Genomic DNA, 23,777 nt, shown 5'->3' on the forward strand with positions numbered 1-23,777 from the left:
GCAGCCTTCCAAATGAAATCAGCCACCAAGCCAAGTCCTTTACCACAGTTTGCGGCAGGAATTCAAGGTCAGCGCTGCTGATTCTGCTGATGCGTTTTATTCTCCGGAGCCTGTGGTGCTGGACTGTATGACTGGGGGGTTACCAACACTGACCCCCACCCATCCCCACCAGCCCCACTACACACACCTTCATCCTTCCATTATCACCCCGGTGCTACCCTGCAAGGGAGTGTGCATTTAGCCGTTAAATTAAATGGGGGAAGGGTTCTGTTGTTCCTCGCCGGAGAGCCAGGAGATGGATGGGGAGAGGTGTCCTGATTTCCCATGTGACCACAATAATTGTGTTATAATGGAGGTGGGGGTTGAGGGCCCATCAGCAGAGGGGCAGAGGTACACCTCCGTCTCCCCCTCCCCTTCCCCTTCCTCAACAAAGAGACCTGTAGAATTCATGACAGTCTGTCATTTTCACATATTAGTATCTGGGTTGCTTTTTGATTTTGAAGCTTCCGTGGCCAATTTATTCAATGAATTATACATTTAAATGCATGATGATTTAAACGAAAAGTGGTTTGATATCTTGGTATGTGAATAATCTATGATGGATGCGTACAGTTATTCCCTTTCCGCTTACCTCCTATCCTCCCTCTCTTCCTCCAGGCACCATGAGGCCGGTCCACAGGAACTTCTATGAGCCGTCGTCGGCCCCTGGGAAGGGTGTGGTGTGGGAATGGGAGAACGACAGCGGCTCCTGGACGCCCTACGACATGGAGATCTGTGTGACCATCCAGAACGCCTATGAGAAGCAGCACCCCTGGCTGGACCTGACCTCTCTGGGCTTCTGCTACCTCATTGACTTCAACAGCATGGTCCAGACCAACCGGCAGAGCCAGAGGAAACGCCGCCTGCGCCGACGCATGGATCTAGCCTACCCTCTCATCATGGGCTCCATCCCCAAGTCCCAGTCTTGGCCCGTGGGAGCCAGCTCCGGCCAGCCCTGCTCCTGTCAGCAGTGCATCCTGGTCAACAGCACGCGGGCTGCCTCCAACGCCATCCTGGCCTCTCAGCACCGTAAGCTGTATGGTGGGGCTACGGGGCCTTCGGGGGCTACAGGCACGCACACCTTCGCTGGAACCACCCTCTGGTCCCCCACATCTAGTGCTGGGACCAATAATATACAACATAACAACATAAGCGCAGGAGGAGGCCAAGCCAAAGCTGAACAGGTGCAGTCTCTCCTGTCTAGTGCCAACTTCCCATGTTCCCCGGCGCTGCCGTCCCTTCCGCCTGCACATGGCCACTCCCACGCCCACGCACACTCCCACGGTCACCATGCCATCATCAATGGGCAGAACAACTTGAACCGGCCGGGCACCCAGCGCATTTCCATGGGCACTGCCAGAGGAGCCATCCCACCAGGGTAACCATGACATTCATTTGAATTACAGTCCACTACAGATTTGCAAAACAGAACATGAGAATAACACAAATGCACTAGGAATGCATTTTAAATTCGATGACAATAGATGAAAGCAATTAAAGGTATAAAAGGAAAAATAACACCATCTTGCTCTGTCTGTCTACCTGTCTGCTGTACAGCTTTACAATACCTCTGCTGGCATATAGTGTATGTGTCTGGTGCATTGTGTTGTGTCACTCTTTCTCCCCCCCCCCCCCCCCCATCTCTCTGTTGTGTGCTACTGATTTTCTGCACCTCTTGTTAACTGGGGGATCAATGGCTCTGCAGAGGGAGCTCCAGGTCATACTGCCTCAGCTGCCTCTCTCTCATCTCTCCTCTTTATCCCATATCTTCTCTCTCCTCTCTTCTCTGTACTTTCTCGTCTCTCATCTCTTTCTGCACTGGGGAGTGTGGGGAACTGTTTCCTTCTGCTCCACATTTGAATCTTAGCATGGTTGTCCTGAATAATAAGCTTACGCTTGCCTCAATAGACTCTGAATAGCTGTTATCTGCTCTGTGCCTCTAATTTTACCCAGTTCATTTCTACCACATAGTGGTGTTATTCGATGCTAAGCACTGGGTGGTTGTTCTGTTCTGTTCTGTGTGTGTGTGTGTGTGTGTGTGTGTGTGTGTGTGTGTGTGTGTGTGTGTGTGTGTGTGTGTGTGTGTGTGTGTGTGTGTGTGTGTGTGTGTGTGTGTGTGCGTGTGCGTGTGCATGCATGCGTGCGTGTGTGTGTGTGTGTGTTTAGGTGCGTGTTCTTGTGGAAGTGTACGCCTGTGTGTATCCATGTGTAAAGCTGTGCTCCCGCGTAGCTGTGGAAACACATTTGCCGTGGAGGCAGAGATACACTGGGGAGAGATGAATAATAGATCAGGGAAAAATGGGAGCTTGAGCAGAGCGATCTGACCTGAGAGTGATTCAGTGAAGAGTACTGAAGGAAAGTAGTATCTAGAGCTGGAACTGATACCTCAGTCCCTATCCTGTTTTCTTTACCAAAATAAACCCGCTGGTGAACTAATTTCATTCCATTTCCTTCTCACAGCTGATGGGGAGAGAAACAGTTAGACAGTATACGTTGAAATGATACTGTCTTTCAGGCAGACACACTGACTTCACAAGGCCCAGTTCTGTGTAAGGGAATGTGTGGTGTTGGCAGCTCATGGAAGCACATCACTGAGTGGACAGGTGGCAGATTGATATTGCCCTTAGCTCACCTGAGCGTGTGAAACAGGCAGGAGTGTATTATTGTGTGTGTGTGTGTGTGCGTGTGCGTGTGTGTGTGCGTGTGCGTGTGCGTGTGTGTAACAGCTGAAAAGTCCTGTGGTGATTTAGAAGGGCCCTATCAAATCAGAGGCCTGGAGTGGATGGAGTGCTCGTTTCTCACCTCTCTGTGCAGTGGGCAGGAGGGAACTATGAGAGGCTGTGGGGGAGACTGTGAGAAAGACAGATAGAGAGACAGAGAGAGAAAGGGGTGAGGTGGAGAACAACGTTTCCCAGGCAAGTGGCTCTACACACAAAGGAAGAGTGTGGTTAACAACAACACACACAGACACGTGAATACCCTCACACACAGACACGTGAATACCCTCACACACAGACACGTGAATACCCTCACACACAGACACGTGAATACCCTCACACACAGACACGTGAATACCCTCACACACAGACACGTGAATACCCTCACACACAGACACGTGAATACCCTCACACACAGACACGTGAATAACCTCACAAACAGACACGTGAATACCCTCACACACAGACATGTGAATATCCTCACACACAGACACGTGAATAGCCTCACACACAGACACGTGAATACCCTCACACACAGACACTTGAATACCGTCACACACAAACACGTGAATACCCTCACAGACAGACACGTGAATACCCTCACAGACAGACACGTGAATACCCTCACACATTTCAGCGAGTGCATTTATGGACAGATAACAGTAAAACACCTCTGTCGCCAATGACAAAGAATGCAGTTGAAATAGTAACCTTGTGGTAACATGTAGATGATCATAAGGTAGTTTAATTAACTTGTTTACTACCGGATCATTTCAGGCTTAGTTTCACTCTAATCGAACATTGTGGTTGTTGTGACGTCATCGTGAATATCAGAGGGGGAGTAAAGAGCACCCCCTACTGGTCTGTCTTGACATTTCACATTTGCTTTTCATATGGGTTTCCAATGGTTGCCACCTGCAATTCACTTTCCAATGGGCCTTTACGCTTGATCTTCTGCACCTAAATAAGAAATGTCAGAACATGTATAAAATCAACGTATAAAAACAACCCTACTAGTAACTTATTCTTCCAAATAGGAAGAAACTAGAGTGGATATTTTTTATTTTGACCTTTATTTAACTAGTCAGTTAAGAACACATTCTTATTTTCAATGACAGCCTAGGAATAGTGGGTTAACTGCCTTGTTCACAGGCAGAACAACAGAATTTTACCTTGTCGGCTCTGAGATTTGATCTGGGCCTCTGTAGGCGTACAGAGGCCAACGCTCTAACCGCTAGGCTATCTGCCACCCCAGGTAGCCTCGTGGTTAGTATAATATGGAGCATATCACCTTATTAAATGTTAGAGGGATAGTTCCTAATGAACAAGGCCTCTGGTTCTCTGTCTATCTGCAGTGTACAGAGCACAGAGTTGCAGAGACACTTGCAGAGTTTGCTCCAGTCCTCTGTAATGTGAATTTGACAAAGAGACAGTTAGCAGGTGATTTTCGTCATTTCAACATCAGCAAGCCACTTCCTCATCTCAACTTCCTCCATTCACTTCCCCATTTGAGAACACAGATAAACCCAGAGATTGTTTGTGCTGTCTAAAAGATAGAATTGTTTTTATTTCTTTGTGTGTGTTCTAAAGATGAAGACACCAAAGGAGGAGGCATGGTAAGAGACATCCTTTATACTTGCACTTCTAGCTCATTTAATTATGAAGCAGTTAAAGGTACTATGCTGCCCAGCTCTCTGCCCTTGGCTGAGTGAGTAGGATTTGTTTTGGTGCTCATGTCTCCTTCTGTTAATTGATTAACGGTGTTGGACTGTTCAGGCTGGAGAGCTAGCTATCTGATGAGAACAGGTCAGGGGACGCAGCAGGGATTACACAGCCCAACCACTGCACTGCTTTGCTTTCCACTGGAGCCCTCAGCCCTGTCTCCGTTAGATAGAATTAAAGGAGAAATAACTGAATAAATTATGAAGGCCCATCCAGACCAAACCGATGAAATTGTAGAGATGCTCTGTGTCATTATTGCTTATTTGTCTGTTTTGGGGTGCTTTGGGAAGTGCATTACTCCTGCTGTTCTCTTTCCCTGGGCAGGGCCTGCCTGCCTCTCCCAGTCCTCCATCACATCAATATAAAATTAAGCATTTTTTGAGTTTTCTCCTCTTCTCCTCCTCCCCCTGTCTTCCTAGTGCATGATAAACAGATGAGGAGATATAAGGGCTCCATCAGCATTTCTCTAACTGGGCCTAATTTGGTCTCTATCGGGAGGAAATCACATTGCTCTCAGTTTAATTAAGTCCTGCTCAAGTCAGGCTGGAAAGTCAGTCTGGGAGAGAGGTGAGGAGAAGAGAGAGCAGAGAATGAAGAGAGTGCTAAGGGTGGACGGAACCAAAGCGATAAAAAGGTTAATGGGTCCTTACTAAATCATGGAATACGACAACACGCCTACAATACTGTAGCCTGCACGCATATGTGTTCAGTGAACATGTGTACCTATACTGTACATTTGTAATGTACTTCCTCCTGGTAAAATCTGACCAGCAGCCTTAGTAATAGATGTAAATACAACTAAATGTTCAGTAGATCTTAGGAGCAAGTGTGGGGGCTTTAGGTTAGCAGCTGTAGACTCGTGACCATGGCCCTGGTGAAGGGGTGGAGGGAGGATGTAGGTTAGCAGTGGCCCAAACGTATGAGCCCCAGCTGCAGCTGCAGGAAGGACCAGGTCACTGGCCCCAGAAGAACGCAAGGGTCTTGTTAAAAGCTTAAAGTTGGAGTTATTAGCTTCCCATATTTTGAAATAAAATGTAGCAAGGAATGCTGTTGCGTGTTTTTGCTCAGCAAGAGGTTATATGGTTGAATGATCTCATGGTGTTAACATGTAATGTTTACAAATGCTGTAGCACTTCCACGTGCGTGTGAGAGCGCTAAGGGCTCTTGTTGGATGTTGCTCTCTCCTGGTGAGAATGAGTTGTTTAATCACAAACAACACCCTCCATGAAACGCCTGAATTATGTATGTCTTTCAAGCATACATGGGCCACACATGCACACAGCTGTCTGACATACACTACAGTTCAAAAGTTTGGGGTCACTTAGAAATATCCTTGTTTTTGAAAGAAAAGCTAATTTATTGTTCATTAAAATAACATCAATCTGATCAGAAATACACTGTAGACATTGTTCATGTTTTAAATGACTATTGTAGCTGGAAACGGCAGATTTTTTATGGAATATCTACATAGGCGTACAGAGGCCCATTATCAGCAACCATCCCTCCTATGTTCCAATGGCAGATTGTGTTAGCTAATCCAAGTTTATCATTTTAAAAGGCTAATTGATCATTAGAAAACACTTTTGCAATTATGTTAGCACAGCTGAAAACTGTTGTTCTTATTAAAGAAGCAATAAACTGGCCTTCTTAAGACTAGTTGAGTATCTGGAGTGTCAGCATTTGTGGGTTTGATTACAGGCTCAAAAAGGCCAGAAACAAAGCACTTTCTTCTGAAACTTGTCCGTCTATTCTTGTTCAGAGAAATGAAGGCTATTCCATGAGAGAAATTGCCAAGAAACTGAAGATCTTGTACAATGCTGTGTAGTACTTCCTTCACAGAACAGTGCAAACTGTCTCTAATCAGAATAGAAAGAGGAGTGGTAGGCCCTGGTGCACAACTTAGCAAGAGGACAAGTACGTTAGAGTGTCTAGTTTGAGAAACAGACGCCTCACAAGTCCTCACCTGGCAGCTTCATTAAATAGCACCCGCAAAACACCAGTCTCAATGTCACCAGTGAAGAGGCGACTCCGGGAGCTAGTCTTCTAGGCAGAGTTGCAAAGAAAAAGCCAATATCTCAGACTGGCCAATAAAAAGAAAAGATTAAGATGGGCAAAAGAACACAGACACTGGACAGAAGAACTCTGCCTAGAAGGCCAGCATCCCGGAGACGCCTCTTCACTGTTGACATTGAGACTGGTGTTTTGCATGGACTATTTAATGAAGCTGCCAGTTGAGGACTTGTGAGGTGTCTGTTTCTCAAACTAGACACTCTAACATACTTGTCCTCTTGCTCAGTTGTGCACCAGGGCCTCCCACTCCTCTTTCTATTCTGGTTAGAGTCAGTTTGCTCTGTTCTGTGAAGGGAGTAATACATAGCATTGTACAAGATCTTCAGTTTCTTGGCAATTTCTCACATGGAATAGCCTTCATTTCTCTGAACAAGAATAGACTGACGAGTTTCAGAAGAACGGCCATTTTGAGCCTGTAATCGAACCCACAAATGCTGATGCTCCTGATACTCAACTAGTCTAAAGAAGGCCAGTTGCATTGCTTCTTTAATCAGAACAACAGTTTTCAGCTGTGCTAACATAATTGCAAAAGGGTTTTCTAATGATCAGTTAGCTTTTAAAATTATAAACTTGGATTATCTAACACAACGTGCCATTGGAACACAGGAGTGATGGTTGCTGATAATGGGCCATTTTCCAGTTACAATAGTCATTTACAACATTAACAATGTCTACACTGTATTTCTGACCACATTTTACAAAAAAATGTGCTTTTCTTTCAAAAACAAGGACATTTCTAAGTGACCCCAAACTTTTGAATGGTAGTGTACATCAATGCTATAGTTTAGGTCAATACCCTGGCCTTAGCTTGAAATCTCTACTCTACTACTCTGTGGCTTGGCCCTGCGTAGCACTACAATAGTTCCCCTGAGAGTGAGTGGAGATAAGGCAGATCAGACCCAGAGTGTCCAGGTCACGTGGACCTTTTATTTCTCCAGAGTTCATTGAAGGGATCCCCTGGCACAGGATCACAGGACTCTACTCATATCAAAGCAGCCTCTAGTTGGGCATTATGTAAGGGAGGTGCTGGAGAGAGATAGAGGAGAAAGAGACAGAGAGATGGGGGAAGGGATCTCCTAGATCAATGGTATTAATGTTACATAACACCTTTGGGAAACTGAGAAAATGTATATCATTCTACTGTAATTAAGTGACATGCTTCTTGCATGTGAATACTATGTAAGTTAATACAGTGTAATAATTCAGTCATTCAAAGTTTCTCTCTTTTCTTTGCTACCGTTGTCTAAGCACTCAAACTGTTTTGGCTGTGTTGACATCAAAATGGCTGCCTTTTCTTCTATGTGGTCCTCTCCATCACTGCAGATCAGTTGTTCTTTTTCTTCACATAGAGTAGCAGCAGCAGCAGCAGCAGCAACAGAAGCTCAGTCTGCGGTCTCTTACCCTATCTCCTCTGACAGGTGACCTTTCTCTGCAGCCTGGTCTGCCTTGTGTGGGAGTGCCCTCTATTACCAGACTGGAGCTGGGGCCATGTTTTCTCAAAAGGGACTTACCAACACACACTCACACAGGCTCATCATGACCCAAATGCTTTGTGCACAGCTTTCTATCGCTTCCTATTTTAGATGTCTCTGAGAGTAAACAGCAGTCATCGTCCTCTGTGTGGAGTGTGTGCTCTGAATCATGCCCTGGTTCAACAGTCTGGAGATGAGTCAAGCTGTCCTGACTGTGTTTGTGGTATAGCTACTGTAGTACATGTGACCATGGACTATTCGCACAATGGCATCATATTCCACATCTGTGTAAGTGAGGTCGATCTAATTGAGAATGTGCAGTTCTTAATAACAGTGAACTAACTGTAGTGTCATTATTTTTACCCTTTTGAAAACCTGATATCATATTGGAAGTTTTTCTCTCTGTAGGGTCCCTCCCCTTCCTGTTAAGAACCTTACTGTCTCTGGACCAGTTCACCCAGCAATTGCAGGTAATTGTTCTTCTCTTTTGCAATTAGAAATAAAATAAAAATTCGGAGGCTGCATTTAATTGAGTGCTTTAGCTTTCGCATCCATTCTTACTCATAATAGTAAACTAACGCGACTCTTTTCTTTATTGTATGCATGTGTGTCTATGCCAGGTATGACAGGTATCCTGATGTGTGCGGCTGGCCTGCCTGTGTGTCTGACCAGGGCCCCTAAACCCATTCTGCACCCGCCGCCCATAAACAAGAGTGACATGAAGCCTGTGCCTGGGGTCAACGGCATCCGCCGCAAGACCAAGAAGAAGCACCTCAGGAGAGGTATGTATGTATGACAGGGAGGACTCTTAGGACCACTGGAGGGGAGAAGGGTCTGGCATGGAGCGTGAGACAGATGCTATTGAGACATTGAGATGTAAAGTAAATATCTTCTCTGGATGAGAAGGGAAAGGGAGGGCTAACAGTTACACCCGCCACATTGAAATGAACAGAGCTTTTTCCACAGCTATAATTAAGAGGAAGCTATTGTAGTGAGATGGGTTGATGATGATTTAGTGGTGAGATGTGTGGCTTTAGCTGATATGGGGCTAGACCAAAGTCTATTTGATGCTGTGGAAATTCCAGGCGACCCCGGGCGAGTTTTTGTCCTAATTGGTCAGTGAGGCTGTGGGTTTTCCAGCCCTGCATCACTCTGTTTACCCAGACCCCACCTCTATTCCCTTCCTCTCTTCCCTCTATCCTTCCATCCCCGGCCTTAGACCCAGGCGGTGGCATTGGGATGGGATGACAACACAGATTAATAAATGGGTCGAAGCCAATTGTTCCTGCGTTGATGCAGCATAGCCCACATGGAGCAAGGCAGAAAAGGACAGATATTTGTGGTAATCCTGACCTGTTCTGTCTGCCACTCAAAAGGAGGCTAAAGAGGCCTTTGATCCAGCTAATGAAGCCATTATAAAGGCAGTGCCTGAAAATGCATAGGAGAGAGTGGGCTAAATTGAGCCAAATTGTTAGTTGAGTCATCCCTTGTTTCTAGGAAACCATACACAAAATGAATTGTGACCAAATATTTAGGAAGAGGTCATAATTTCATGGAGTCTGTGAAGGAAGAAACCACATGGCAAAGGTGTATGCAAATTAGGTCCAAAAAATAGATTTTTACAAAGTCAAATGAAAAGACTGTTTTATACATCAGTTGAGGTCTCTATAATCTACAATATGAGGTCCTAAACCTAGGATGAAAGTGCATCCTTGTAGCTGTGTGGGCTAATATAGTCAAAATGTTTACCTTGGGGCAGTGGTGTAAAGTACTTAAGTAAAAATACTTGAAAGTACTAAACTCAGCAAAAAAAGGAACTTCCTCTCACTGTCAACTGCGTTTATTTTAAGTAAACTTAACATGTGTAAACATTTGTATGAAAATAACAAGATTCAACAACTGAGACATAAACTGAACAAGTTCCACAGACATGTGACTAACAGGAATGGAATAATGTGTCCCTGAACAAAGGGGGGGGGGTCAAATCAAAAGTAACAGTCAGTATCTGGTGTGGCCACCAACTGCATTAAGTACTGCAGTGCATCTCCTCCTCATGGACTGCACCAGGTTTGCCAGTTCTTTCTGTGAGATGTTACCCCACTCTTCCACGAAGGCACCTGCAAGTTCCCGGACATTTCTGGGGGAATGGCCCTAGCCCTCACCCTCCGATCCAACAGGTTCCAGACGTGCTCAATGGGATTGAGATCCGGGCTCTTCGCTGGCCATGGCAGAACACTGACATTCCTGTCTTGCAGGAAATCACACACAGAACGAGCAGTATGGCTGGTGGCATTGTCATGCTGGATGGTCATGTCAGGATGAGCCTGCAGGAAGGGTACCATATGAGGGAGGAGGATGTCTTCCCTGCAACGCACAGTGTTGAGATTGCCTGCAATGACAACAAGCTCAGTCCGATGATGCTGTGACATACCGCCCCAGACCATGACCGGACCACCTCCAAATCGATCTCGCTCCAGAGTACAGGCCTCAGTGTAACGCTTATTCCTTCGGCGATAAACGTGAATCCAACCATCACCCCTGGTGAGACCAAACCATGACTCGTCAGTGAAGAGCACTTTTTGCCAGTCCTGTCTGGTCTTGCGACGGTGGGTTTGTGCCCATAGGCGACGTTGTTGTCGGTGATGTCTGGTGAGGACCTGCCTTACAACAGGCTTACAAGCCCTCAGTCCAGCCTCTCTGAGCCTATTTCGGACAGTCTGAGCACTGATGCAGGGATTGTGCGTTCCTGGTGTAACTCAGGCAGTTGTTGTTGCCATCCTGTACCTGTCCCACAGGTGTGATGTTTGGATGTACCAATCCTGTGCAAGTGTTGTTACACATTTTCTGTCACTGCGAGGATGATCAGCTGTCCGTCCTGTCTCCCTGTAGCATTGTCTTAGGCGTCTCACAGTAAGGACATTGCAATATATTGCCCTGGCCACATCTGCAGTCCTCATGCCTCCTTGCAGCATGCCTAAGGCGCGATCACACAGATGAACAGGCACCCTGGGCATCTTTCTTTTGGTGTTTTTCAGAGTCAGTAGAAAGTCCTCTTTAGTGTCCTAAGTTTTCATAACGGTGACCTTAATTGCCTTCCGTCTGTAAGCTGTTAGTGTCTTAACGACCGTTCCACATGTGCATGTTCATTAATTGTTTATGGTTCATTGAAAAAGCATGGAAAACAGTGTTTAAACCCTTTACAATGAAGATCTGTGAAGTTATTTGGATTTTTACAAATTATCTTTGAAAGACAGGGTCCTGAAAAAGGGACATTTCTTTTTTTGCTTTTTTCACTTAAGTCGTTTTTTGCGGTATCTGTACTTTACTTTTTATGTTTTTGACAACTTTTACTTTTACTTCACTACATTCCTAAAGAAATGACAACTTTTACTTTTACTTCACTACATTCCTAAAGACAATTATGTACTTTCTACTCCATACTTTTTCCCAGACACCCAAAAGTACTTGTTACATTTTGAATGCTCAGCAGGACAGGAAAATTGTCTAATTCACACACTTATCAAGGGAACATTCCTGGTCATCCCTACTGCCTCTGATCTGGCGGACTCACTAAACACATGCTTCTTTTGTAAATGATGTCTCGGTGTTGGAGCATGCCCCTGGCTATCTGTAACTTAAAAAAATAAGAAAATGGTGCCATCTGGTTTGCTTAATATAAGGAATTTTAAATTATTTATACTTTTACATTTACTATTGATACTTAAGTATATTTAAAACAATATACTTTTAGACTTTTACTCAAGTAGGATTTTACTGGGTGACTCACTTTTACTTGAGTCATTTTATATTAAGGTATCTTTACTTTTACTCAAGTATGACAATTGGGTACTTTTCCCACCACTGCCTTGGGGTAAGTTGAGCCAATGGCTACGATACCCCATACAAATAATGATTACATTTAGTCCATTTTATGCATAATATGCATAGTATTTTTGCAATGTGTCATGCATATGGACTCAAGATAGTGCATTTCTATTGTTACAAAGCAGACATCATCGTTCCATGTGTATACAAACATAAAGCAGGGGTCTAGCTCCCTTGAGGTTATTGAGAGAGCAGCCAAGGAAGTGAGTCGAAGAAGAAGAAGTCCAATTCGAGCTGCAGCAAGGGATGAACAGATAGACTGAATGACACTGAAGGGAAAAAAGGTAACGAGAATGTACCTGTGTGAAAGTGAGGCTATGATAGAATTTCACAGACCATTTAATGGGCTTAGTAGCCTCAAATGCAGAGAACTTGCCTACGGATGATCACATTGAAACAACAACTGGTCAAGAAATGGAAGGGGAAGTGATATTGAACAGATAGATCTATGTCTGAAAAGAATGTAGGTATACATTTAAGATATGCAATATACCACACCCCCATTCCATGAATTCAACTTTGACCTACCAGCACCATCACCCACTGTCACAGGACATCATCACCCACTTACCCAACCTATGCTCAACTTACTCCATACTTAGGGTATATTGTGCCAAGCTATGTTTTCAAAACTGCTGTTTACATGAATTCTGATTACTTCCAGGCATACACAACATCCTGAAAGAATACTATATTTCCCTTGATGTAGTGATACTGAATTTAAAAAAGGGCTCAACTTACCCCACTCTCCCCTAACTCAAACCTTCTCCATCTCTCTCTGTCTCTCTCTCACCCTCTCCATCGATTTCTCACATTGTCACTCTCGTTTTTCTGTCTCTTTCTCTCTCTTCCTGTCAGCTGAGCTAGCTTGGTTTCACTCTGAGATTGGGTGATGGCTCATTGTTCTGTGTCACTTTGAAGGTGACCTCATCTTCAACATCACACACTGTATTTATTCACACACGCTCTCTTCTTGGACTGGTCTCATCACAATCAAGCAGGGCTATGGTACTTTAGACCCAGACCAGTCACTGGGTTTACCTATTGCTCAAATAGACGTCTCCTTATGCAGATCCATCTAGTCATCTTGGGTCTTCAAAGGACAATATGCATCTGTCTGCGAGTAATGATTGTGTGTGTGAGTAAGTGTTTTTTGTTCCTTTCAACCACATGCCTTCAATGTTGTGTTTGATTGCTAGGGAAAAACCCAGAGGATGTGGTGCGGAGATACACAGAGAAAGTGAAAGTAGCCCCTGATGAGGTAAGGAGAGTCCTGGATGACACACACGTACACAGTTTGAATACAGTTTGTAATCATTATACAGTGTATTATTGCTATGCATCCCAACCCTACAGTAACATGCAGTAGCTCTTATGGTCTAACTGGTGCCCACTCACCTTCCCTTCCCAGGACTGCACCATCTGCAGGGAGAGGCTGGTGATGTCATCAGGCTACGAGGGTGTCAAGGGCATAAAGCCAGAGGTGGTGGGCAAACTTGGCAAGTGTGGGCATATGTACCATCTGCTGTGCCTGGTTGCCATGTACAACAATGGCAACAAGGTGAGAAGGCGCATACGTGCCAGCGCTTGTTATGGTATTATAATATTATATTGTATAGTAGTGGGTGAAATTGTAAAGTAGTGGGTGAAATTACACCCCCCATTTGATGTGATGGGGTATGCTATGATAACAATTAGATTATATTGAGATCAAACTAATCGGAAGCAGGTCTTACTCAGCTAAACACAGTTCATGGTCATTTTAAAAGGTAATTAAGGACAGAAGAAGGATCGCTGTCATGAAACCAACTCTAGATTAGATTACATTTGTTTGATTAGATTAGTTATGAATATTGAACATTGAATCTGTCCCTATCCAGGATGGCAGTCTTCAGTGCCCCACTTGTAAGGCTATCTATGGGGAGAAGACAGGCACACAGCCCCCTGGGAAGATGGAGTACCATGTCATCCCCCACTGCCTGCCCGGCTACCCAGAGGCCAAGACCATCCGCATCGTCTATGACATTCCTGCTGGGCTACAGGTCACCACCCTCATATTCTCCACACTCACACAGTCCACTCATCCACTGGCTCTCCTTCCTAAGTCTATTTTCTTCCATCTACGGTGCTATACCACTGCTGTGTCTGACGAGGAGGCTTCAGAGGGTATTTGATAACCTGTTTCGTGTTGCTCAGGGGGTTGAAGTGTCCCAAAGCCGTGTGACTGCATCCTCATAAAGAGAAAGAGAGAACGATTCACCTCCTCTCTTTGCAGGGAGAGGAGAGGGCTGCATATTTCATCCTTTCTGCGGAGCTGAGCTTTAATAGAGTCAATAAAGTGACCTTTCTACCAGAAGAGCAGGCTGAGCATCCCTGTGCAGGGAGAGAGGCTGGGGCTGTCTGTCCCCTGTCATCCACACTGCAGCAGAACAACATGCCACGGCCCACTCACAGTGCCCCTGCACACCACTCACACTCCTCACTCCCCCCTTTTAACACATCTACACTGACAGCTGTACTCTGTGTAAGAAAGTCATGATATAGTAATGATACAGTACATTCTGAAGTAGAGTGGAGTACAATGAGTATGGTGTGGCATGTCAACACATAAGACCTGCATCACACAGCATGACAGTTAATTGGTTGTTTTACAGCTGGTATAAAGAACATGTTTCTTGATGAAAGGGGGAAAGGGTCCATTTCCACCAAAATGAATGCTTTAAAATAGTGCAAATAAAGCCCCCAGAGTAGTCAGACTATGAATATACAAGCTCGTCCCCGGGGGCACTTTTGACATTTCCCTCTTGACTGAATGTTAATTGAAAGAGAAAGAGAGGGGTTGTGACTGTTTCTGTCCTTTTCACCAGACCACAGAGCATCCCAACCCAGGGAAGAAGTTCAGCGCTAGGGGGTTCCCCCGGCACTGCTACCTCCCAGACAATAACAAAGGCAGGAGGGTAAGACTTACAGTATTATCTATCTGTATATGGGAAGAACAGTTCTTCAAAATACATGATGTAGTAGGCAGGTAGCCTAGCGGTTAAGAGCATTGGGCCAGTAACCGAAAGGTCGCTGGTTTGAATACCCGAGCCGACAAGGTGGAAAAATCTGCCGTTATGCCTTTGAATAAGGCAACAACAACTACTCCCCGGCCGCCAATGATGTGGAGGTCCATTAATGCAGCCCCCCGCACCTCTCTGATTCAGAGGGATTGGGTTAAATGCGGAAGACACATTTCGGTTGAATGCATTTAGTTGTGGAACTGACTAGGTACTGTATCCCAATTCCCTTCATACCCCCATTGAATGAACTAGAAAGAGAGATGGTGATTACAGTGCACTGTGAGCTGCTGTATCTCATCTACCTGGGCTCTCATCTGTCTCTCCCCAGGTCCTGAAGCTCCTGATCATGGCGTGGGACCGCCGCCTCATCTTCACCATCGGCACGTCCAGCACCACGGGAGAGTCAGACACAGTGGTGTGGAATGAGATCCACCACAAGACAGAGTTTGGCTCCAACCTGACGGGACACGGCTACCCAGACCCCAACTACCTGGACAACGTTCTGACAGAGCTGTCAGCCCAAGGGGTGGGACAGGACAACCTGAAGGACTGAGAGGGGGGGACAGAGAGGCCCCAGAGGACCACCAACCATATCTATATCTGACAGGGTCTCTGAATGAGGAGGCAACATGCAGGCCAGATAACCGTATTTTGCTCCCCACACCCAAAACAGACCTACAGACCCTCATGTTCTGTATGTGGGCAAACTAATATATAGCAAATTACATAATAATGACACGATAACGTCATGATTGTGTTATACTGTTATTTGCATTTACCTAAACATAACTGTAAAACTTTTCCCACTGCTGTCTCTTTGTCCATGCCTTGAGCAGGTGTGTTTTTGCCAAAATTTCAACCTGATAGGTTAAGGAATGTAAAGACAGGATGTAAAACTGATCTCAATGTGTACTGGCTATTGTGGGGTTTAGACATTGATGCACGTCAACAGTCATTGATTCCTCTGAGACAGGATATTGAACCTCCTCTTCTGTAATAACACCATGGCGTTGGAGGAGATGTCTGTTAATGTTCACCACCGAACCATATGGCCCAGAGTTTTCATTGAATGTTGACCGCATAACTGCGACTTTTGCTAAACAGTTGGCTAGGGCTCTGAAGGCTCTACATGTCTGGCCACATTTATTCAACTTTTTTCAGATGTGCATTTTTGAAAGAATAGGGAAGTTGTAGTTGGTGTTTGTGTGGAAATCTTCAGGAGAATTTTAATATGCACAATTTACTTATATAATTTGAAAAGCATGGTTGCAATTCCAGATCAGAATTGTATTAGTCTAATTCACACCAAATCTACACAGTTCAACTTATGACATGCTGATGTGGTTGCTAGTGAGAGTCTTTTAAAAGTGAGGCCTATTGCTAGTTTTAGCTTGGTGGTTTTCCACACCAAAGCTGTCTGTAGATCTGAGTGGACGGTCACGGCTATGTGATTCTCAGAAAGGAGACAGGGCATCTCTGATTGGCTACACAGGGCTGTTTCACAGCGCTTTGCGCCATTGGCCGATGAGTCTATTGAATGTTCAAATGCACCACCTGACAGAGAGCCAGTCAGAGGATCTGAGGACACAGCCGTCTCACAGTAAATGTCTTTTCTAATGGTGTGCCAACCAGAGAGGATGCCTCTGGAAGTAAAACCTGATGTAGGTTCATACATAAGCATCTAACCGACCAGTTAGATGTTTGTTAAAACGGTATGCTCCTGTAAGTTAAGAACTGAGGCAGTAGAGCACACCTTGCTCCACTCCAAGGTTAACCTCATTTGTTTTGTTGACACATTGATGATGCTGACCTCTGTGAATAAGCCTGCCTTATTATTCTCCCTGCGGAGGAGGTCCAGTTATTGGCATGATCTATCACACTCGCAGCACGTGTGTGTGCCTACTTGCGTGTGTGTTTGAGTGTGTGCTCTGGTGTTAATAAGTTCTCTGGCCCTCTAGACCTTGAACACAGGAGCGGAACATGCTTCTCAGGGAGTGATGTCCTCCTCAGAGAATGACTCTCCTCTTCCAGGAGATCCATCATACAGTAGAGTAGGCAGAGCAGCCCTCACACACACACATGCGCACACGCACACACAACCTGTGATGTACAAGCCTGGTGTTCCTCTCTGCTCTGCGGTGCTGGGTTGGATGCATGATGAGCCTCTGCTGTTCCATGGTGCTGCAGCCAACAGACCCCCACCCCACCACCACCACTACCCAATACTGTTTGATCCCTCTGAAGGCTCTGATACTTAGGTCTGATACTGCTGTATGATACTTAGGTCTGATACAGCTGTATGATACTTAGGTCTGATAATGCTGTATGATACTTAGGTCTGATACAGCTGTATGATACTTAGGTCTGATACAGCTGTATGATACTTAGGTCTGATACTGCTGTATGATACTTAGGTCTGATACTGCTGTATGATACTTAGGTCTGATACTGCTGTATGATACTTAGGTCTGATACAGTTGTATGACACTTAGGTCTGATACTGCTGTATGATACTTAGGTCTGATACTGCTGTATGATACTTAGGTCTGATACTGCTGTATGATACTTAGGTCTGATAATGCTGTATGATACTTAGGTCTGATACTGCTGTATGATACTTAGGTCTGATAATGCTGTATGATACTTAGGTCTGATACTGCTGTATGATACTTAGGTCTGATACTGCTGTATGATACTTAGGTCTGATACAGCTGTATGATACTTAGGTTTGATAATGCTGTATGATACTTAGGTCTGATACTGCTGTATGATACTTAGGTCTGATACAGCTGTATAATACTTAGGTCTGATACAGCTGTATGATACTTAGGTCTGATACTGCTGTATGATACTTAGGTCTGATACTGCTGTATGATACTTAGGTCTGATACAGCTGTATGATACTTAGGTCTGATACAGCTGTATGATACTTAGGTCTGATACTGCTGTATGATACTTAGGTCTGATACTGCTGTATGATACTTAGGTCTGATACTGCTGTATGATACTTAGGTCTGATACAGCTGTATGATACTTAGGTCTGATACAGCTGTATGATACTTAGGTCTGATAATGCTGTATGATACTTAGGTCTGATACAGCTGTATAATACTTAGGTCTGATACAGCTGTATGATACTTAGGTCTGATACTGCTGTATGATACTTAGGTCTGATACTGCTGTATGATACTTAGGTCTGATACAGCTGTATGATACTTAGGTCTGATACAGCTGTATGATACTTAGGTCTGATACTGCTGTATGATACTTAGGTCTGATACTGCTGTATGATACTTAGGTCTGATACTGCTGTATGATACTTAGGTCTGATACAGCTGTATGATACTTAGGTCTGATACAGCTGTATGATACTTAGGTCTGATAATGCTGTATGATACTTAGGTCTGATACAGCTGTATGATACTTAGGTCTGATACTGCTGTATGATACTTAGGTCTGATACAGCTGTATGATACTTAGGTCTGATACTGCTGTATGATACTTAGGTCTGATAATGCTGTATGATACTTAGGTCTGATACTGCTGTATGATACTTAGGTCTGATACTGCTGTATGATACTTAGGTCTGATACTGCTGTATCCCCTTTCCTCAGTAGCTAGATGAGCTCATTCTACAGTAGGATCTATCAGAATGTTGTTCTTTAAAGTACAGTATGTGAAGCTGATGATGCACTGGGTTTTTCCACTCCCTTTGCTACCTCCTCCCTTCCATCCCCACAGATTCTATGCCCATAAGCTAAAGAGTTCGAAGGTTTTAGGGCTCGATTCAACCCATTGATATGTAAAAGCAATGTCCCTGTGTTTGTGGAGACTGCTTTCACTGTAAACGCTGCATTTGTCGGCTCAATTGAGAATTACTTTTACATTTCAATTGTGCCATAGCACTGAACTTCCACGATACAGATTGAATTGAGCCCTAAGTCTGATGATGAAATCTTGTGATGTTTCTTTTACCTAAAATAACAGTTCCTCTTTAGGTTGCATAATTCTCTCCTTGAGTAGGATCTGATCAATTTGAATGAGTGGAGATGTTGGTATAATCCAGAAGAGATTCGTGTTGAGGTTTTTATGGTGTGCCACCCAGTTCACAGGGTTTGATCCTTTAAATGCTTTTGAATATTTTGGACTGAATCATAGTCTTCCGTAGCACTTTGAGGCAGCAGTTTTCTTTAATTAATCCTTTCATTTTTGGAAGATGTCTTTAAATGTATTGGCTACTATAGCTGCTGTTTTTTATTTTCATGTTTATAAACATGTCTTGTATTGCTTCAAATATATATACAGTATATATCTATACATTTGCAGATGTGATCTACCTTTAAATGTACATGTATGCTCAATTTGAGTCATATGGTGTAAGTTTAATTTATTTTTATACTCTTCTATATAAGAAAATAAACATTCACATCTACCCGCCCACACACAGAAACATATAAAATGAGTAGATCAAATCTGGCATATGTGATTTGCCAGTATGTCAGGGACTGTTGAAATGTGTATGCTAGCTTATGAGCGTCTTATACTGTATTAGCAGTAGTCTTAGCGTTTGCTGCTGTTGTTAATGTAGATTCTGTGAAGTGGAGCCCCTGAGGGATTCAGTAAGTACAGGAAGTCCCTGTTTATTATTTGTTGGGGGGAGTTTAGCAGCATGACGTCGACCCTATACCCCAGATGGGTCATTGACCATAGAATTCTAATTCTAATTCTGTTATTTACCTTGTATAACCTAAGAGAACCAATAGGAGGATACTGTCAGTACCTCAAACTGGTGAGAATGAAAAACAAGAGGCATTTTGTCTTTTCATTTCTTCTTTATCCTTTTGCAAGTTGACACATTTTAAGCTTTTTGTCACCCTCGTAATAGGGAAAAGCAGGAAAGAATTGATTTCAGTCTTATCAGGGAAATTTCCATTTTAAGTGAGACTCATTGAGTTGTACAGGGAAAATGTTTTCAGTTAATGTTTCAATACCAGATCATGCTCAGATTTCCAGTCTCCAAATGCTTACATATGTACCTGTAATATTAATCAAATATTTCATTGTCTAGGCCTCCTCAGCTTTTCAGGTGTGTACATACAGTCCGTATACTTTCAGTGGTCTGTACATGGGGAACTTTATTGTGAGCATACATTTTATGGTCTAGTTTTGGACAGCGGAATAAAGTTTATGCAATTATATATGCGACCAATTTGTACCTTATGTGTAGCAGGAGGGATCAGGAGGTGTTGGGGACAGGAGAATGGATGTTCAACATTCTGTAAGGCGTGTCCATTTGTGACCAAAGGAGACAGTGATCCAAAGGTATGGCTCAAATGCTCCATATAGGAGAACACATATATTTTTTGATGTATTTTTTAAAAGATTGATTGTTTTCAATTGAGCATTCATAGTGTGCAACATTGTTATATTACAGTAATTAAAGAAACATTCCATACGATTCTCCATAGCATATATTGATTAGGTGTGGGATCCTTTCTCATGAGGAGTTTACCTCACAATCATATTGAAAACATCCAAAGGCATATTGCACTTATCTGTGTACACAGATATGCCTGCAACAAATTGGTGTGTGTGTGTGTGTGTGTGTGTGTGTGTGTGTGTGTGTGTGTGTGTGTGTGTGTGTGTGTGTGTGTGTGTGTGTGTGTGTGTGTGTGTGTGTGTGTGTGTGTGTGTGTGTGTGTGTGTGTGTGTGAGAGAGAAAATGCCTGGTTTAAGCTTCTAAAATATTTAAACAGTAGATATTTGGGGGCTGAAATAAAAAAATGTCATAGAAGTGCATGTTACTCAAGATGTCAACAAGTCTGCTGACAAAAATGTTCTGGAGTCTTTAGAGATGTGTGTGGACTAGCATGGTGGACTGCTCCATACTACACTGTTTATCTGTGTGTTTTGATCTCTTAAGAGGGTTTGATGGAGAGAGATGAGCATGAAATAGCACTTTGCTGCTCCTCTCTGTTTCACATAAAAGGTAATCAATCGTATGTATCAGGTCATCATCTGCATTTTCAATGCCCATTTTTTACAGACAAAATGTCAGAGAACCATGTGGCTATGGTTCAACATTCACATTTAATTTCTCATCAGAAGCAACATATTACATATAAAACATTCAATAAAACACAGAAAGAGAAATGGAGATTTGAAGTGTAAAATAAAATGAATGACAAAAAATAAAGGCAAGATTAGAGACATTGACTAGACATTAAAGGGCTCTGAATCTGAACCAGTCTCTACTGGATTGGGATGATTTTGTTGCATGTTTGTTTGTTTCATGTGGAAAATAAATGTGCCCTCAACGGGGTAGTTTGTTTGACCTTCTCTCTCCTCTCGTTCTTTACTGTCTTTCGTTACCACCATGTCCTCGTCCTTTCACTCTTCTGTTCCCCTCTTCTCCGGGCTGCCCTGTGCTCTGAGCATCATTATGCAGTAAATTCTGCTTTATGGTCATTTTCTGTCACTGGCTGATGAATGTTGGTGATGTGTGAGAAAGATGAGGGCTGGGTATGCATGCAGGCACTGGGGTGAATACTAAAGCAGATACACCCAGTCCTCCTGCTTCCCCTCCAGACCTGGAGGAACAGCTTGTGGGGCTGTCATGGGATGTCTCCCTGGTAATCCCAAGGACAACCTATGATGTCTGTCACTGGGCGCATCTCCCCTTTCCCAGTCCTAGCCGTGACACAGCAGCTCAGATGGTCTGACACCCCAGACCCCCTCCCTCCCAGCTGAGGCTCACTCCTCTCATCACTCACCTCCATCACCAAGGAAGGTGTTAACCCTATCAGTCCTGAGACCTCAGCAAAAAACGGCTTTTGATTTATCTGACTTTCATTTATCTGTCCTTACATTTAGCTTCACAATGAAGTGTTTTACTATTTTCTTTTCAGGACAACCAGAGCTAAAAGTACAACACACATTTTTTTGGACATAAACAGTTGCATTAGTGCTGAGCGAATGGTGCTTATTCAGGTCATTCGATTTTGGTTCAATTATTAAAAAATATTCAATAATATTTATATACATTTTTTTAAACATGAAGTGTATTATGAAATACTGATCTTTCAATGATTTTAGAGCTTGATAATGGAAATTCCAAAGCAAAAAATTGTGAACATTCAATTGCCAAAACATTGAAAATACGACATTGTCTTTGTCAGGTCCACATCAATAGAAAAATAGGAAATTACTATGAAATAAAAAAATAGACATCCACATCTTCGGCGCCCGGGGAACAGTGGGTCAACTGCCTTGTTCAGGGGAACGACAGATTTTTACCATCACCGACCTGACAAGGTAAAAATCTGTTGTTCTGCCCCTGAGCAAGGCAGTTAACCCACAGTTCCCCGGGCGCCGAAGACATGGATGTTGATTATGGCAGCCCCCCGCACCTCTCTGATTCAGAGGGGTTGGGTTAAATGTGGAAGACACATTTCAGTTGAATGCATTCAGTTGTACAGCTGACTAGGTATCCCCCTTTCCCTATTGATAAGAGCTGAGTGAGTAATGAGTAATCCGTTTGGATAACAGAATTGTAAATATAAAGGACACTTGTTTTAGATATATTTTACCTTATTGCTCGAGACAAAAGTGAAACCATATGGCAGCAAACTGCATATGGCAGCAAACTGAAGCATTTCAACATATCAACTTTCCCACAGTAAAGTTGATGAAATGCTGTGCCATTATGCATCATTTTCATTCTACAGCCTTTTAACTTGCAGGGATGGGCACTCTCAAATGTCTTAATTATAGGCTTCCCCCGACTTTCTATGTTTTCTATTTCTATCATGTTAAATATTAGCCACTATCAGTATCAACCATCAGTAGGCCTAATAACCAGTGGCGACCCGCCATTCAGGGCAGGTGGGTTTTGAGCCCCACATTTTTAGCAAAAAATGGGCTTGCCTGTTTTGCATGTTATTTTGGCATTAATGCGTGTCACATATCAGTTTGCAAACAATGGAGAAAAAAAAAGATATGTCATTGAGGGAATAAAGCCACATACAAACATGGTCTCTTTTTTGTAAGGCAGCTCCAAAATGCAGGTGTTTCAGCCTAGCTCAGTGCTAGCATATTACATCATTATGCAGCAGCATACAATACATTTTTGGACTTTGTTGTGCGTGCTCACTTGAACAGGAAGGTGGCGCGGGGGTCCTTCTTGTGGGAAAATTTTGTCTGGATTTGTGGTGCTTTCAAGACAACTGGGAACTCAGAATATAACAAGGTTGAATCATGATGTCAGTGATTTTCAGGTCAGAGCTCTAGAAAGACCCAGAGTTCCCGACTTGGAATTCCGAGTTGGATGACCGTTCAAAACATAGCTCGTTTTTTTTCAAGTTCCCAGTTGCCTTGAGCTCACTGAAGTCTGAGATTTCCCAGTTCTGAGTTTCCAGTTGTTTTGAACGCAGCAGAAGTCATGCTGGATTGACAGCATGGTCAATGTATTCAACCTTTACTGGCCCATAGTGTTGTCTGTGAATGTTTATCCTTTTAAGCTTGGAGAAGAGACGCATAAACCCAGACTTGGACCACACACCCACTCCACTGAATAGCAGGCTAGTGATTGCTTTGCAACGCTTGCAGTTAGCCACTGATTCCTTCCAAAACACTCATTGTTGAATTTGCGATTTACAACGTGTTGTGTAGTGTTTATGTCCAATGGCTGATGAACACCTACACGCTTTATTTAAAATGTATCTTCATATGACCAGAATTGAAAAGGATTTGCCAGTAGATTCTCAACCAGATTCATGATGATGACTGCTTGTCTAGCTTGCAAGATACGA

The 23,777-nt window shown here is 43.6% G+C and overlaps 1 protein-coding gene across 1 annotated transcript in view; it reads left to right on the forward strand.

Moving 5' to 3' along the window:
* The window catches only part of LOC129853343 (E3 ubiquitin-protein ligase DTX1-like), a 63,871-nt gene extending 42,570 nt beyond the window's left edge, over positions 1-21,301 (forward strand). The window contains exons 3-10 of the mRNA XM_055919284.1: positions 658-1,417; positions 8,429-8,490; positions 8,641-8,802; positions 13,105-13,166; positions 13,317-13,466; positions 13,786-13,947; positions 14,773-14,862; positions 15,296-21,301. Coding sequence (XP_055775259.1) covers positions 658-1,417; positions 8,429-8,490; positions 8,641-8,802; positions 13,105-13,166; positions 13,317-13,466; positions 13,786-13,947; positions 14,773-14,862; positions 15,296-15,520 — 1,673 coding nt within the window. The 3' untranslated portion in view covers positions 15,521-21,301. The remainder of the gene's footprint in view (positions 1-657; positions 1,418-8,428; positions 8,491-8,640; positions 8,803-13,104; positions 13,167-13,316; positions 13,467-13,785; positions 13,948-14,772; positions 14,863-15,295) is intronic.
* The last annotated feature ends 2,476 nt before the right edge of the window (positions 21,302-23,777 follow it).

This window comes from Salvelinus fontinalis, chromosome 4 (genome assembly GCF_029448725.1).
Source record: "Salvelinus fontinalis isolate EN_2023a chromosome 4, ASM2944872v1, whole genome shotgun sequence".
Lineage (NCBI taxonomy): Eukaryota > Metazoa > Chordata > Actinopteri > Salmoniformes > Salmonidae > Salvelinus > Salvelinus fontinalis.